This window comes from Callorhinus ursinus, unplaced genomic scaffold (assembly GCF_003265705.2).
Source record: "Callorhinus ursinus isolate GAN/ISIS: 27379988/994484 unplaced genomic scaffold, GSC_fseal_2.0 scaffold1, whole genome shotgun sequence".
Lineage (NCBI taxonomy): Eukaryota > Metazoa > Chordata > Mammalia > Carnivora > Otariidae > Callorhinus > Callorhinus ursinus.
Genome location: NW_027397063.1, coordinates 110832608 through 110845375, shown reverse-complemented (window position 1 = coordinate 110845375; position 12768 = coordinate 110832608). Strand labels below are relative to the sequence as shown.

The window sequence follows — 12768 nt, the reverse complement described above, 5'->3', positions numbered from 1 at the left end:
TGGAGGTCGGGTTCTTACAATAATAAACTAGATACAGTTCACAGAGTCAAAATCTTTTTTGAAAAGTTTTTAATTTCTCATAAAGTATACTAAAATATTGGGTGGGTGGTTTGTTTCTACTTGATCACTACATAAAATAGTTGACTTACATTTGGGACCATGGTGAATAAAAAAATATATATTGTGTCTTTAAAACTGTGGACTTCCACTCAGTGCAGCCATAGATACTGCAAGGGGCACTTGGGAACCGAGATCCACTGATTCATTTCTTCCCACTCATATGCTCACTGTGCTCATTGAGTGTAAGTGCTCACTGTTTAAATAGTGTTTTTTCCTTTCCCTCTCATTTTGTAAATGAATAGTTAATATTTTCTGTCTTGCTCTCTCATTTTAATACTGTTCACTTTGCAAAATGAAAGGAAAAAAACCATGATGAGATTCCCTTGTATTCTTTTTGTACGTTGATGAGATTACATGTTTCTCACTTCTGCTTCTCTTTAATCTCTTGTTGACGGCTAAAGAAATGCCCACATCAGCCTTTGAGTTTACATGACCACACAACCCCTCACTTTCTGAGATCTGAGTTAGTTCTCTGCCGCAGTTTAGAGAATTTGGCCCAACTAGGGTCAGATGTCTACTGCATACTAGTTGGTATGATTGGGGGGATAAAGTCACCATAGAACAGGCCGTTTTGGGGCTTTGGGTAGGCATGATCCCTAAGGGGTTTAGGTAGAGGAAATGATTGGCATTTCTACTTCAGAGGGGAAGTTGTTTGATTTCCTAGCTCTACTACTAATTGCCATTTGTACCCAAAACAGTTGCTAACCTGTTGTTGTCTGAGGCTCTTCATCTTTGAAATGAGAACTTCAGTGTATGGGATTCCCTTCAGTTCTGAAGTTGTAGGGAAGTAACATGCAGAAATGTAATTTAGCCTTGAATTGAAAAGATCCTAATAGTAGTAAGATGCGTTTTATACTAAAAACAGTTGAAAATTGCAAAGAACACTAAACCTCTTACCTTGGATTGGTTCCCAGATGCTTTATTATTGCTGTTAATAACATTAATCATTTTCAGTTTTCTTTTCAAACATTGAAGATATTATTCATATTTCATGAGTGCATTTTTCTACACTTTTTTTCTGTTCTTTTTTTGTTTTTGTTTTGTAGTTACTCCCTGTGGATTGAAACATTCTCTTTTGAACTCACTCTGATCTGCCTTCATACCCCACAATAAACTAGAGGGAGAGCACAAAGGGCTCTCAACTAACGTTACCCATGACATTGTGTCAATAAGTCTGGTGGACATTTTTCAGTCCTCCTCTTATATAATCTTTCAGTGCTTTTCATAATGTTGACCACTCCTTTTTGAAACATTCTCTTCCTTAGTTTCTGGTTGTGGTTATCATCCTACTTCACTTGGTATTCTTTCTACTACTCTTTGCCACACAAATGAAGTTAATTTGGACTGTGTTGGTGCCTCTATCTGTACATGCTCTTTTGGCTTCAGTGATCTGCAGCCATGCTGTTAGCTATATAGTGCTGGAACTCACAACAAACTTGAAATATTTTTCCTTTCTTTAGTTCTTAGGTGCTGAGATAAAGTGCATACGTCCACATAAGACTGATTAAACCATTTCTCTTTTACGGAGAAATTGGTACTCTCATTAATTAAGGCTGTTTGTCTTACAGAACTTGTACAAGAAGTAAATGTAGATGTGCTGTCAATCACGTCTTCTGATGTAATCACTTAGTTAATAAGTCTTTACCAACAAGCTTATCTTGAATTTCTGGATCATGTCATAAGTTATTGATTGTTTTATGGTTGTTGTTGTTATTGTTTTTAATATGGCCTCTGCCCTACCTATTTAAACAAGCGTTAAAAGTAACAAATGCAGTGATTATACCTAATATATACATCTGTTTTTTTAAACACGCCTGATTAAAACATAATGAATGTAAAAGTATAATTCATTGTTGCAGGAATAAACTTCATTTGTAAATTTGTAAACATGAAATAACAAAGAAAGGAGCTATTCTAGATTGTAATAAATACTTCTTCAAAGAGGAAAAGCAGATCCGTCCATAAATAAGAGAGATTAAGTAAAACCTTTATTTTGTTTTTCATCTGATAGCCAGTTGTGTCCAAAATGTTTTATAGTTAATTACTACATATGAAAACATCTGGAAATCAGGAAGTTGGGATTTTTTTTCCCCTCATATGAAGAAAACTTTTCACCAGTCGAAGTATACTGAGTTCTTGTATGTGGAATGGTTGTTACAATTCAGTGTTTTGTGATAAAAACTAAAAAAAAAAAAAAAAAGTGAAATTTTAAAGTGTGTGCATTGGGGTTTGCCCAAATACTTAAAATACACCTGAGTTTCCCAAACTGTATGCAGAAATTCATATGGTATCTTCTATATGGTACCATTAAAATAATCACAGATTCTCCTATGGGAACTTTTATAAAAGTATTTAAAATAAAACTAGCATATTATTAAACCTTCAGACAGTCCCAGAGTAATATAAGTTCCTAAATATGCTGTCTAGTACAAATTAATGTGATATAATTGCATATATCAACCTAACGTAATCATTGCTATAAAATGCATATAGAATAATAGCTCCCCCAAATTTGGTTAACTTTAAATAAAACATATAGAATACAGTGCCAGGTATTTGATCTTCCAGTATTTCCTGACATATATGAAAATTACACTGTTTTGTCATTGAACCTCCCTTAGGAGATTGGATAATAAAGCAGTTGTGGACCAAATCACATTGCATGTTTATCGTCAAGCATAGTTTCTTGTCAGAGTCTTGTAGTTGCTTCTTTGTGGCTAATGTCTCTTTTCTCTAGTTGCTTTTAGGATTTTCTTTTGATTTTCTGCTTTTAGCAGTTTTACTATGCTCTGCTTACATACGGTTTTCTTTATGTTTATCCTGTGGGTGTTCCTGGGGGCTCCTAAATCTCTACCTTGATGTCTTTGGTTTTGGAAAATTCCAGGCAATTATTTATCTTTTTTTTTCCTCCTTCCCTATTTTTTCTGTCTCTTCTTCTGGGACTCCGATTACATGAATAATAGACCATTTTCCTATGTTTCATATGTCCCTTTATGCCCTCTCCCTCTCTGTGCTTCATTGTGGATATTTGCCTCTGACTAATTTATCTCCCATTACAGCAGTTCTTGTTTTGGCTGTGGCTCATTCGCTGTTAAATACATCTTCATTTTGGTTTTTTATTGCCTAATCCTAAACTTTTCATTTGATATACTTTATCAAATTTTTTGCTGGGTTTTTTCATTTTGTTGTCTACCTTAAAAAATGTAAGCAGCTATTTTAACCTCTGTCAGTTAACTCCAACATCTGCATCTCCTACTTTTTATTGGTTTTTATTTTTTTGGTGTATGGTATTGTCTTCTGGTGTGCTTCATCATTTTTAATGGAATGCTAGACATTGAAAAATATGAAATATTTTAGAGATAATTTGAAGCTATGGGTGATACGGGTTTTTTTTCCTTCAGAGAAGATTTACTTTACTTACTGTCTACAGGCGATCACCTCAATGTAGTTAGGGATCCAGCTGATTTTAGGCTAGGTTTCTGGTCTTTGTAAAGGCTGGTCAGTGTTGTGTTCACCCTTACTCTTTTGGCATAGTCTTTCAGAGATTCCAACAAAGCCTGCCTGTATGCCAGCAGCACTCTACCTTGGGGGGCCCTGGACTCCAGTTTTTATATGCCCAGCATCATGAGACTGTAGACTGCTTTGTTTAACTTCTTCAGCCTCTCAAGCCCCTGCTGAAGTTAGGGAGTCCCATTCAACAAGCTTCTCCAGATGCCCCGCCAGCAACATCTACTTCGATCTCATTGGCCAGAATTGTATCCTATGACTGTCCTTAGCCTGTATCACCTGGCCTCAGAGGAGACTAGGAAATGTTTTGCTGAACTCAAAACTGTCCTCTCCAAAAAATAGAAACAAAAAAACCCCAGAAAAACAAAAAACACCGAACTTGTATCACTACAATCCAAATCTATAAAATGATAACAGATGTAAATGAAATTAAACTTTTGTGTCAATGTATTAAGGAATACTAAATATTTCTTCTAAAATGTTCATAGATTTGGGTTTCTAACACTAAGAAGTAGCTTTAAATAATTTTTAAAACTTTTTTTTTTTTTTTGCTAAAGAACAGGACACATTGGTAGAAATTTTAAAATCTAGATGAGCAAAAAAATCTGAAATCCTACCAACCAAAGGTAACTTCTATCAATATTTTAGTAGATGACCTTGTAGTAAATTTATATAGTAATATATATAGTACATTTTATTTTCGCAAATTAACATTTTATTATACACCCTGATTTGTATCTTGTTTCTTTTACTAGGTATCATGTATATATTCCCATGTTAAAGTATACAATGAGGTAGTGTTTTACAGTTTAGAAATTATAATTTCCTTGATTTAATTCATAATGCTTTTTAATTTTAGTGTTCCACCCTAATAATAAATGTCTTGTGTCTGTTCTGTCTACACTCTTTTCTTGACCAAGTTAAATAGCAATTATGTTATTGTTGACTAATACCAAAGGAATGGTCTTTTTAACAGCCAGTAGGAGTAATGAACACAGTAGGTAGGCTCTGACTCAGGGATAATGATTCCTGGTAGAATCCCATTAAATAGATTCTTTTTTTTTATTTCTAGGCTTTGCTTGATACGGGAATGCCCTGTTAGCCTACAATTTCTACCATAAAATGCATACATGTTAAAATAGTAAAACTGCTTTGAGATGCAAATGTTGATGCAGTCAGCTAGGCCCACTCACTAGGCAAGTGACACACATATGCTGGCCTGACAGCAAAGATGATTCAAAACTCTAATTGAGTAATATTAAAAATTACTACATATCATAGACCTTTTCCGGGTCACTCTCAAATGGTAGGGGTATTGAATATTAAAGCAGGATTAATGAGAGACCTATTTCATAAATTTTATATGATTTTATAAATATTTGTGCCTGGATTTTTAGCGGAAAATTTGCTTAATTTAGTTCCAATTCCACCTTACTGCCGATTTTGCTACTACTGTGGCCTTTGTTTCTTTAGAGCTTAGCTTTCTCATGCAGACTTTTGCGTTGAGATCTATCAATCAACGTTTATTGCTCCTCACTCAGTATCCATCTAACCCTGAGCTTTGTAGTTAGTGGACCTCAGATTCATTCTTTTATTTTTTATTTTTTTTAAAGATTTTATTTATTTGAGAGAGAGAGAGGGCACGAGAGGGAAGAGGGTCAGAGGGAGAAGCAGACTCCCTGCTGAGCAGGGAGCCCGATGTGGGACTTGATCCCGGGACTCCAGGATCATGACCTGAGCCGAAGGCAGTCGCTTAACCAACTGAGCCACCCAGGCGCCCTGAGATTCATTTTTATAGAGCAAACCCCCATAAAATAGTGGAGCTGATTCACGTTAGATTCCTGTGAAAGAATGTCTGAAAAGGGTTGTTCCAAAGAGGAATAGTGACTTGATAATGAACTTTCCTACCTCTGATGAAATTACTTATGTCATCAGCCTCTAGACATCACACCCCTGAAATCTCCACTGTGGGAATTTGTTTTGTCAGCTGGGTGGAGGTAATCCAGGACTGATCTTAACCACTTTAGAATTGCTCATAACCAGTTTAGAATTGCTCATCGCCAGTGGCAGGGTGGAAATATCAAGCTCTAGATTATATTGTTCCTAAACTTCTGTTTCATGAGAAGTTTATAGTTTGCTTTAAATTTATGATACTGAATTTTTTAACAATCCATTTATTAAAAGTTATCGAAGAAAGTATTTTCAGTATCCCATTTTTTCATCAGTGCTGTGGATCATATATTGTTATCTTTATTTATTGTCTCTCCAACTAGACTATGAGCTTCTTACGAGCAGTGATTGTGTCTTATACATCTTTTGATTCCTACCCAGTCCTACAGTGCCTACTAAAATATAGCAGATATTCCATAAATCTTTAATTTTCAGAAAAGTGTTGACAAATTGAATCTTACTAGTTTTAACTTAGTCTTATTGTTTTAGAATTATATGATTTCTCTTGACCTTTAATGGTAGTGCCTCTGTTCTTATTGATGGTTTATCTTTTCTGGAAAAAACATTCTACATTTTATAATCTGCTTTCATTTCAAAATTTCCTAAAACATAAGTGCCATCTTTTTTTTTTTATCCATGGTAATTGAGATTCATAAATACTTTTTGAACTGGGCATTAAATTCTTAGATTGGAGTACCATGTCTGATATAAGCATCTGAGTTCTAGATCTGCATTGTTGGTTATTCATCATTTAACAAGTACTTAATGTGGGCAAAGCCATGTGCTAGGAATCACTAAAATTTAGTTAGTGAACAGCTAAATATTACTGGTACCGTTGGAAAAAGTACTTACCTTTAATATTTTGTCAGTAAAATAGACCATTTTTTTTCTCATTATAGGGTAAAGTTCACCTTGAATTAAAACTGAATGAACTGATAACAGAGAATGGAACTGTGTGCCAGCAGCTTGTTGTACAGTAAGCATATTTCTTTTACCAAAATCAGCTGGAAATAATCCTCCATCATGTATTCTTTGAATCTTAAGACACCACCTTATTTTATATACTTCAGAAACTTTTTTTGAGAAATGAAACTCTGCTGTGTCACTCCTTTATTAAGTTGATTTCCAGTTTGTCTTCTCATATCTACTCTACTCATGTTATGATCGGTCATTAATTCATTCAACCTTATGTATTGAATGTGGGTTAAATGATAGAGATAAGCAGTAGGCTGTTACAGGACCCCAGCTAAGCATATCTAACTCCCTGGCAGGGTGGAGTTGGAAAGGCTTCCTGGTGGAGGGCCTCTAGAGATGCTGATACCACAGAGCTGAGCATTAGGAACCCTGGGACAAAAACTAAATGAATACCTTGGGATGTACCAGTATCGATTCTTACCTACTTTAAAATTCCCCTTTTGCCCTCAAGTCATTTTTTGTGGTTCAGACTAATCTTCTAACTGCTCTAGAAATGCAGATTTCCGAGCCCAATCCTCTGCCTTTTCTCTTCCACCCAGATTTTTCCTGTGTTACCAGCAAACTACTGGATATCCCTGACTTCTTCTGAATGTTTTTTCTTTGTCTTAACTGATAACCTGAATATCCCCTGAGTTACTGTTTCCTCTACTGCCTTCTCAGTTAGAGGCTGTTTTCTACCATACCCACTTACCTTAGAGTGGGGTAAGTGTTACTCTACTATTGCTGCTCCAGACTATAATTTCTTATCCTTATTATGAACACCCCAGCTCCTTTGAGGCATTTTCCCTGTCTCTCTCCCTCTCTCTTTTCCTCTCCCTTTCTCTCTACTTATTTATTTTTTTATTTTTTATTTTTTATTTTTTTTTAAGCACTTGGTTTTTTTATTTATTTGACGGAGAGAGAGACAGCGAGAAAGGGAACACAAGCAGGGGGAGGAGTGGGAGAGGGAGAAGCAGGCTCCCCGCGGAGCAGGGAGCCCGATGCGGGGCTCGATCCCAAGACCCTGGGATCATGACCTGAGCCGAAGGCAGACGCTTAACGACTGAGCCACCCAGGCGCCCCTCTCTACTTATTTATATTTGCTATATATTTAATATTACTTTTTTAACTTTTAAAGAAGGTGGCATATATCATGATCCTTATTAATAGTGTGTATTTCCTAAGAATAAGAATATTCTTTTAAATAACTCTTAGTACAGTTATCAAATTTAGGAAGCTTAACATTATTATAATAAAAGTATAATGTATAGTTTTTGTATTCCAATACTTTAATTTGCAGTTGTATTATATTTTACTTTTGTCAACTGTCCCAGTAATATCCTTTAAGATATTTTTTTCTCTGCAAGAAAGGATCGAGTCCAAGATCATGTATTACATTTAGTTTATATGTCGCTTTAATCTCCTTAACCAGTAATAATTTGTAGCTTTTCTTTATCTTTCATGTTATTGAGATTTTTTGAAGAATACAGGCCATTTGTTTTTTTTGAATGTTTCTCAATTTGGATTTACCTACTAAAAACAGCTCAAGATTCGTTTGTAGCATTTTTCCCCCAGACTGAGAGCATATAGTGAAGGTGTTCGGATTAGTCCCTTCCACCATTCCCTCCCTTGCTCACTTTGGTTATGTTATAACATTTGAAATAGTTGGTTTGTTTTGGTTTGTTTACAGTCAGTTTAATGTTTTTTCCCCCATCCTTGTTGTTTACTTTTATTTTTTTAATATGTAGAATATTAGCATGACTTCAGAAGTCAAAACTCTACCAAAAGGCATTACTCAGAGATGTGTTTAGTCTCTCTGCCTATACTCAGCACCAGGAAACCATGACCTGATTTTGGTCCCTATAGTTTTGCCTTTTTCAAAATGTCGTATGAACAGATTCCTGTAATATGTAGGCTTTTGTGAATGGCTTCTTTCACTTAGCATAATCCTTTTGAGATTCATCCACATTGCTGCACATATCAATAGTTATCTTTTTTATTTTTTTTTTAAAGATATTTATTTATTTGACAGAGAGAGACACAGCAAGAGAGGGAACACAAGCAGGGGGAGTGGGAGAGGGAGAAGCAGGCTTCCTGTTGGGCAGAGAGCCCTATGCGGGGCTGGATCCCAGGACCCTGGGATCATGACCTGAGCTGAAGGCAGATGCTTAATGACAGCCACCCAGGCGCCCCTTAATTTACTTCTTGTCATAACTTGGTATAGATACTGTTGTATGACAAAACAATGCGCAGATTGGTTAAATAAGCCCAAATTCACACAGGAAGTAACAGAGTCTGGGTTTGAACTCTGGCAGTTTGATTTTTTTTTTTTAACCTTTTTCTTTTGAGATAATCATAGATTTATTTATAAGAAATTGCAAAGTACAGAGAGGTCCTGTGTACCTTTCACTCAGTATCCCTCAATGGTTACATCTTATAAAACTATAATATAAAAACCAGGAAATTGACATTGTGCAGTGTCCAGCATATTGTTACGTCTTTTATCGTATGTGTAGATTTGTGGTAACCGCTGCAATCGAGATACAGAACTATTCTATCACCATGAAGATCTCCCTTATTCTCCCATACTATTTTAGTCACACCCACTCCTTCCCCCACTACCATCCGTAACCTTTGGCAACCTCTGATCTGTTTCCAGATCTATAATTTTGTCATTTCAAGAATGTTATGTAAATGGAGTCTTACCATATATGACCTTTTGAGATAGGCTTTTTTCAATCACATCCATCCAGTTGTGTGTAATTTCTTACAAATAGAATATAGTTGGGTGTCACTTTTTAAAATCCACTCTGCCAATCTTTTATTTAGTGAATTTGTAGAATTTACTTTCAGTGTAATTACTGATGTGTTAAGCTTAAAGCTGCCATTTTTTGGTTTGTTTTCTGTTCTGTTTTCTTTTTTTCCTGTTTTCTTTTTCCTCTGAGTCTTTCTTTCTCTTTCTTTCTTTCTTTCTTTCTTTCTTTTTCTTTCTTTCTTTCTTTCTTTCTTTTTCTTTCTTTCTTTCTTTCCTTTCTTTCTTTCTTTCTTTCTCTCTCTCTCTTTCTTTCTTTCTTTCCTTTCTTTCCTTTCTTTCTTTTTTTAAAGATTTTATTTATTTGACAGAGAGAGACACAGTGAGAGAGGGAACACAAGCAGGGGGAGTGGGAGAGGGAGAAGCAGGCTTCCCACCGATCAGGAAGCCCGACGTGGGGCTCGATCCCAGGACCCTGGGGTCATGACCTGAGCTGAAGGCAGACACTTAACAACTGAGCCACCCAGGCGCCCCTCCTCTGGGTTTCTTGAACATATTTTTAGAATTCCATTTTGATTTATCTGTACTGTTTTTCTGTCTATAGTATATCTCTTTGTACAGTTTTTCTAGGTATGGTTTTTGGTGGTGTTTTAGGTATTACACTGTACCTGTATAACTTATTGTAGTCTACTGGTATTGCCATTTTACTGGTTAGAATAAAGTGTAGAAACCTTACCTTCTTTTAAATCCCTTTACCCTCCACCATTTGTTATATAATTGTCTTAAATATTTTCCCTGTGTACATTGAGAACCACATCAGTGTTACAATTTTTGCTTTAGCCATCTAACACAATTTAGGAAAATTAGAAAAGAAGGGAAGACTAAGTTCATTGTATTTTTTTATTTTTTTTATTTTTTACATCCTACTTCTTCAACTAGCCTTTGTATTTCAGGCAAAGCACAGAGATGTATTTACCCATATTTTTGCTCTTTCCATATTCTTTTTTCCCTTCCTACTGTTTTAGGATTCCTTCTTTTATCACTGTCTTTATGTTTAGAGAATCTCCTTTTACCGTTCTTTTAGGGTAGGTCTATAAGTGACACATTCTTTTAGTTTTCCTTTATCTGAGAATGTCTTGATTTCTTTATTCTTGTAGGACGTTTTCAATGGATATAGAATTCTTCATTGACAGTTTTTCTTTTTCAGCACATGAAAAATATGTCACTTCCTTGTGGCCTTTATGGTTTTTTAATTCACTGTAATTGTTTTCCTTTGCAGGTAATGTGCTTTTTCTCCCTGGCTGCTTTCAATAGTTTGTCTTTGGTATTCTATGTGTTTCAGTTTGACTCTGAGGTATCTTGGCATAGATTTCTTTAGGTTTATCCTGTTTGGTGTTTGATCAGCTTCTTGAGTCTGTATTTTATGTCTTTTGCCAAATTTGGGAAATTTTCAGCCATTATTTCTTCTAATACTTTATCAGCCCTGCCATCTTTCTCCTCTCCTCTTGAGATTTAGATGGCATTAATGTTAGATCTTCTGTTATAATCCCACAGGTCCCTGAGGCTCTGTTTGTTTGTTTGTTTTCCCCAGTCTGTTTTCTCTGTTCATGTTGGGTAAAGAATCACTGATTATTTCCTCTGTTCCTTCCATTCTGCTGTTGAGCCCATCTATCAGGTTTCTTGTTTTGGTTCTAAGTGTCAAAATTTCCATTTGGTTCTTCATATCTTTTATATGTTTGATGACTTTCTATTTTTTTGCTGAAACTTTTTTTCATTTATTTCAGATGTGTTTGTAAATGCTCAATGAATTTTTTTTTAAGATTTTATTTATTTATTTGACAGAGAGAGAGAGAGAGAGGAATCACAAGTGAGCAGAGTGGCAGGCAAAGGGAGAGGGAGAAGCAGGTCTCCCGCTGAGCAGGGAGCCCGATGCGGGACTCGATCCCAGGACCTGGGATCACGACCTGAGCCGAAGGCAGACGCTTAACCGACTGAGCCACCAGGCGCCCCTCACTGAGTCATTTTTATGATGGCTGCTTTTACATCTTTGCCAGATAATTCCGACATCCATGTTATCTCAGTGTTGTCATGTGCTGATTGTTTTGTTTTTGTTTTTTCCATTTAAAGCTGAAGATTGGTGTTTTGGTATGATGAGTGGTTTCAGACATTTTGGGTATTAAGTTATGAAACTCTGGATCTTATTTAAGTGTTCTGTTTTAGCCAGACTCCTTGACACTCTGTGGGTGAATGGAGAGGAGTGCCTGTGCATTCCTGTCAGGTACAGATAGAAATCCAGGTTCCTGACTCCACCTCTGCTGATAAGCCTGGGGGAAGAGTGAGCTGAATTCCTTATTATTGCTGAGTGGGAGTGGTAGTTTAGGCTCCCTTTAGTCCTCTAAAGCGGCCACTCTGGCTGGGATGGGGAGGAGTGCCTCATTACTGCTACATTGTGGCCTCTGCTGACATGATGGTTGAGAGGATTTGGTAGTTACCCCTGTAGGTGGTAAAGGTCTTGTTTTCCTGTTCAGCCTTCTCTGACATCACCCTGGCACGAAGGGGGAGGAGTGCCTCATTGCTACAGGTGGGGATGAAAATCCAGGTTCCTCAGGTGGTCTCTACTGTGTCTCTAGTGTCAGTAGAGACACTACTGGGGGAAGGGGCTTGTTACAGCTTGTTAAGGGTGGAAGTCTAGGCTCTCTCCTCAGCCTTTGGTTTTTGTTGATAGGGGTTTGGTTGGAGCCACAGTGTTTTTCATGGTGTTTGATTAGAGTAAATGGTTTTTTTATTGTCTAAAAATGGTTTCTGTCTTGCTAAGCTGTCCAGTTCCTGGTCCTTTGGCTAGAGAGAGCTGGCTTTTTCTTAGGGCATTTTTTGCCCGTGCCCACTGGTGTTGTTCCAGGTTGGTGGCTTCTCTAGCAATCAGTCTGAGATATATAAAGTACAAAAAAATCTCAGGGAATTCACTCCCATGTCTTCCCTTGGGTTCCAAGATCTCTAATTGGTTTACTTCTCTTCACTTTTCAGAGTATTCTTATGTTTGTTATATATTTAATGCCCAAGATTTTTAGCTATACCTAGTGGGAGGACTAGGGAGGCATGCATCTACTCCCATCTTGACTTGGAACTGGAAACCAGTTTTTTTTTCTTCGTGAGTAGTGTTCCATTTATCTGTTCACCAGTTGATGGATATTTGGATTGTTTCCAGTTTGAGGCTATTATAAAGAAAGCTGCTGGGCGCCTGAGTGGCTCAGTTGTTAAGCATCTGCCTTTGGCTCGGGTCATGATCCCAGGGTCCTGGGATCGAGCCCCACATCGGGCTCCTTGCTCAGCAGGAAGCCTGCTTCTCCCTCTCCCACTCCCCCTGCTTGTATTCCCTCTCTCGCTGTGTCTCTCTGTCAAAATATAAAAATAAAAATATTAAAAAAAAAAGCTGCTATAAATGTTCACAAGTATAGGCATATGGGTATATGGTGGTCTGTATTCTT

The 12768-nt window shown here is 36.7% G+C and overlaps 1 protein-coding gene across 2 annotated transcripts in view; it reads left to right on the top strand.

Annotated features, from left to right (window-relative positions):
- RASA2 (RAS p21 protein activator 2) overlaps window positions 1-12768 on the top strand; it is a 124425-nt gene that overhangs the window by 42550 nt on the left and 69107 nt on the right. For both annotated transcript variants that reach the window (XM_025881310.2, XM_025881302.2), the window contains exon 5: window positions 6477-6553. In XM_025881310.2, coding sequence (XP_025737095.1) covers window positions 6477-6553 — 77 coding nt within the window. The remainder of the gene's footprint in view (window positions 1-6476; window positions 6554-12768) is intronic.